Below are 4,778 nucleotides of genomic sequence, written 5' to 3'. Positions count from 1 at the left end.
TGTATAAAAAATCATCTCAGGGAAATTCCTCAAGAAATCGCTCGAGAAAACGCCAAGAATACATTTCTGGAAATTCTAGGAGAAAAGGGCGTCGACTTTGAAGATGCTAAAATATTAAATTATTTTGATTTATTTGAGATTTTTTTATCACAACATAATTCCCATAGATCTGTTTGTGTTACTCCAGAGATTTGATGACTTTATTATTATTATTATTATTATTATTATTATTATTATTATTATTATAAAATGTGAAAAAATAAAATCAAATAAATAATGAGTGTGTCTAACCTTTTGACTGGTAGTTTGTGTGTATATATATATATATATATATATATATATATATATATATATATATATATATATATATATATATATATATATATATATTCTGTGCATATATTCTTTGGAAATTGGACATAAAAGGTACTCTGTTGGTGAACCATCTATTTACTGGATTCTTTAAAGAACCCACAAATGGTTCTTCACAGCAGTGCCGCCAGGAACCAGGTTGGTGTAACCAACCCTTAGTTGGTGCTTTAAGGAACCAAAGTAAGATTCTTAAAAGTGATGCCAAGAGAACCTTTTCCAGGTTATCGGGTTCACTTTAACCTGTTAAAGGATGATACTTTGAAGAACCAACACACTGCTACAATGAAAAACAAAGAACTTCTTTAATCTCCAAAGAACCATATAGCTCAACTCAAGAGCCCTGTACATTATAAAATGGCTCTTGACAAGAAGAAGGTTCTTTGCGGAACCCATTGTGTTGTAAAGAACCGTGGCAGAACCTTTATTTATTTTTTTTAAGAGCGCGTGTGAGAAAAGACTCCAAGTCTGGGAAGTGTGTGTCTTTTTCTAAATACGAATGTAAAATGTAAGGTGGTCTCCGACTTTTGGGGTGTTTTTCAGCAGTTCGCTGCTAGATGGCGCTGTGTGTTCGTGTCATCCAGCCAAAACTGTGAAATAGCACGCCGCCTCTGGATCTGTGTGGTGTTAGACGCAGTGGCATCCTCGGTTGGTTAAATCGGCTCATATTGGTGGCTTGGCTGATTTCCCGTTTCCGGTTCTCTCTCTCTCTCTCTGTGTGCGTCTCCTCTTTCCGCTAATTATCCAGCTCTAAATATATACACACAAGTTTAAAAAAAAAAAAAAAAAAAAAAACTTTCCTCCCCAAACCAAACCCGCGGTTAATGAGCCATGCTTTGTGGAGATATAGAAAGGACTCTTGGACTTGCTTTTCCAAAGTGCGCACAGAGACGTTTAATTAATTAATTGGAGTTTTAAAGATTATCTTGAAATTAAATGATGTGTTTTGTTGTGCTTATTTGCGCATAGCTATTCCTGCACACGTGGAGTTTTTGTTCTGTGAAGTGAAGTGCAGCAGGCGTAATGTAAGTGCTTTTAAATAAATAAATAAATAAATAAATAAATAAATATATGAATGAATAAATAAATAAATAAATAAGGTTAAGGTTTAATGCATGTATGCTTTACCTAAACACACGTGTTCCAGTCTGGCTGAAGTTGTAGAGTTTTTGTACATCTTGTCTCTGCTTGTTGATATTGAATCATCTTTACATCCGCATCTGCTGATGCATCACTAATCCCCTGTATTTATTTGAGTTCTCAGTCTGGGTTTAATGAGTTTCCAGTCATGTCAGATGCGGTTCTGAGTTTGGCAACTCAACCCAAGTTTCCCAGATGCACTTTGGAAAGCGGGAATATGACATCACGACATAGACAAACTTTTTTTCTTTTTTTTTTTTTAAACAAATTTATTAGTCTTCCAAAAAGAAGAATCTCGCACAAAAAAAAAAAAAAGCATTCCGCATATCTTTGGCATCACCTTTAGAAAAAAAAGATACCGCAAATATAAAAAAATGCACCGAACAGACATTAGCTATAAGTATAAATCTCGTTTCAATATGAACTTCTCTCCCTTTTTGAGCTGTACAAATATAGTGCATAAAAAAATCTCTTCTTAAAACACATTTCCATTAAAAAAAAACCAAAAACAAACAAACAAAAAAAACTAAACAAAAAAATGAAACTTTAACAGACGAAACATGTAGCATATGAACAGTGTAAAAGTCTTTCAGAAGTCTTTGTCTCTCTGGGTTTTTCTACCAAGGCCTCCAGACAGAGTCTGAAGTGAGCGAGGCCTCGCGCGGAGACGCGGCGGCTGCTGGGAGGGGCGTGGCTGCGCCGCTCGCGTACACCGGGATCACGGGGCCGCCGGGGGTGAACGCGCCGCTGGGGATCAAGAAGGCAAACTGTCCGTCTGTAGCCGGGACGAGCTGGAAGCCGCCGTACACCTTGGAAGCGTCAGACGGCGACGCGCCGGATGGAGGCGCGCTCTTACACGCCGGCACCGAGACGGGCACGGGCACGTGCGTCGCACCGGGGATCTGCACCACGGGCTGTCCGAAGGTCGGAGGAGGCGGCGCGGGTCCGGCGTGCGCCTGCGCCGTGTAGTTCATCGCGTTCAGCTGGGTCATGCAGTTGGCCAGGTGTCCGAGCAGCCGCGTGCGCACCTCGGCGTTCACACCTTCGCACGTGGACAGAAAACGCGTCACCTCGTTCATGCACTCGCTGAAGCCCGCGCGGTACTTGCCGAGCACGGTGGGGTCCGCGTTCAGAGCGGCTGCGAGAGGAGAAACCCAAAATCATCATGAGTTTCATCTTAACACGACCATCACAACACTCCTAGCATCCGCTCTTAGCGTAACTTCCAGTCGGTGTGTCATGTGCTACACTGTGCGCTTTACTAGACTGCACGCGCTTACATCCTGCTCCTCATACACGTCTTATTTTTAATTTCCTAAACGCAAAAGTTGAACATTAAAGCGTGCGCGTGAACACTCATCTGTTTGCGCATCAACCTCAAAACCCTGTATGAACAGTGTGTGTGTGTGTGTGTGTGTGTGTGTGTGTGTGTGTGCGCGCGCGCGTGTGGGGGAGATGCATCACGCTTCATTTTATAATATTTAGAGTGTTTATTGCAACTCACCGGTCATCTGCGCGCGCTGCATGTTCCTGAGGTGCTTCACGGTCATCTCCAGGATATCCGCCTTCTCCAGCTTGGAGTGTCTGGAGCTCTGTGGGTGAAAACAGCGCTGAAATGATCAGTACAGGGAATATCAATTCCATAAATCCAATAAACCCGAGTAATGACACGTGATCTGGAGGCTGTATTTAGGTATTTCCGTATTGTGATGTCTGATACTTACGTCTTTTTTCAGTGCGTCCAGGATGAGTGTTTTGAGCTGACCCAAGCTTTCGTTGATCCTGGCTCGTCTCCTTTTCTCCATGATGGGCTTGGATGACTAAAAAAAAAATATAATAATAATTATAAATAAATAAATAAATCAAGAGTGTAAAATGCCATTACGTATAAGATCGCTTTGTTGTGGGGTCGGAATGGTGGTAAACATAGTAAATAAACAACTCGATAAGTAGTAAAAATGGGGGAAAGATCATAAGTGGGGAAGAAAATCCTACCTTTCTGTGCTCGGAGGCTGTCTTGGGTTTGTCCGGGACGGTGTTCATGCTCGCCGGGGTCGCAGCCACCGGGGAAGACGAGTTCTTTTCCATCATATCAGCAGGCATGATTTTTTTTTCTGCGTACAATATCCAGGAAAATGTGTAACAAATGATAAACTCTTCAGTCGTCCTTAAAGAAGAAGAAAAACACGCCGCGAGCGTGCGCAGTAAAAGTCCAGAAGTGTGGGAGTGGAGTGGAGTGGAGTGGAGTTATCCCCGCCGCAGCGTTATCCCCGAGTTTTAACGAGTTTCAGTGTCACGCGCGCGCGCTCTCTCTCTCTTTCTCTCTCTCTGTGATGGTCGCCGACAGACGCAAGCGATTGACTGTCTGCCCGCGCGCTGCCTCGCTGCCCTTATTTATATCCCGGGCCGCACGCGAACGGCTCGTGTGAAACTTCCCAAACTTTCTTTCCCACACTAACTTTCTACCAATCAGCGCGAGGGACACGCGGCCCGGACGGAGGACGGCTCGTGGTCGGCGCAGCGCCATTGGTTGTTTGGCTCTCGAGCGGGTGGCCAATGGCGCGCGGCCGACCGGGTTTAGGGCACGAACCGGGCCTGCCTTCCGTCATCCCAGTTACACATTAACACTTCAGATCCATGGTGGAAAAAAAACAACAACTCACACACTCACGAACAGCGCAATAAACATCCAGAGTCACTGGAATCCAACCGCAATAAACATATTGATTTAAATAATGAATGTTGCACGCGGGGTGTTTTGGGGGTTCTTATTAAAATGAAGGGTTTGTTGTTGTTGTTGTTGTTGTTGTTTTTAGGAAACATATTTTAGCCCATACAACTTTTAGGATTAGACAATCCTAAGAAAAAATGGACATATTTTCTTTTATTTATATAAAAGGCTCAGATGAAATATAGGGGCATTTCCGGGTTTTTATTAAAATGTTACAAACCAGATTTTTTATTTTTATTTTTTTTAATTCTTTAAAAAATCCAAACCGGAACTTGAACTGGTTTATATACGAGCTACACGAGCTAACTATAACTAATTAATATCCAACACACGAGCAGTGAGAGTGACATGAGCGGTTTGATTTAAAGACTTAGAAACTTTCTTTATGTTAAAAGAGAGAGAGAGAGAGAGAGAGAGAGAGAGAGAAGGAAAGAAGGTGAAACTTTAATGAATGCGTTTATTTATCTCGTGAGTTTCGAGTCAGACACGTGCAGCAGAGTTGCAGGAGTGAAGAATTATTCCTCCGCCAGTCAGTGCA

At 42.5% G+C, this 4,778-nt stretch overlaps 1 protein-coding gene across 1 annotated transcript; it reads right to left on the bottom strand.

Moving 5' to 3' along the window:
- Positions 1-578: 578 nt before the first annotated feature.
- Positions 579-3,898, bottom strand: her6 (hairy-related 6). Its single transcript, XM_053637035.1, has 4 exons — positions 3,505-3,898; positions 3,234-3,329; positions 3,014-3,101; positions 579-2,647 (listed from the first exon to the last, which is right to left on the bottom strand). Exons 1-4 carry the CDS (start codon positions 3,610-3,612, stop codon positions 2,127-2,129), a joined length of 813 nt encoding a protein of 270 aa, XP_053493010.1. The 5' UTR covers positions 3,613-3,898; the 3' UTR covers positions 579-2,126.
- Between the last annotated feature and the right edge of the window lie 880 nt (positions 3,899-4,778).

The sequence above is a fragment of the Ictalurus furcatus genome, chromosome 11, assembly GCF_023375685.1.
Source record: "Ictalurus furcatus strain D&B chromosome 11, Billie_1.0, whole genome shotgun sequence".
Lineage (NCBI taxonomy): Eukaryota > Metazoa > Chordata > Actinopteri > Siluriformes > Ictaluridae > Ictalurus > Ictalurus furcatus.
The sequence above is the reverse complement of the archived record's forward strand: the minus strand, read 5'-3'. Positions and strand labels throughout refer to the sequence as shown.

Bases quoted from the DNA above. Each gene is read 5' to 3' on its own strand.
- her6 (XM_053637035.1), bottom strand. From the start codon at position 3,612: ATGCCTGCTGATATGATGGAAAAGAACTCGTCTTCCCCGGTGGCTGCG. The intron at 3,330-3,504 runs GTAGGATTTTCT...TTTTTTTTTTAG, and splicing joins CAGCCTCCGAGCACAGAAAG to TCATCCAAGCCCATCATGGA. The intron at 3,102-3,233 runs GTAAGTATCAGA...TTTCACCCACAG, and splicing joins TGGACGCACTGAAAAAAGAC to AGCTCCAGACACTCCAAGCT.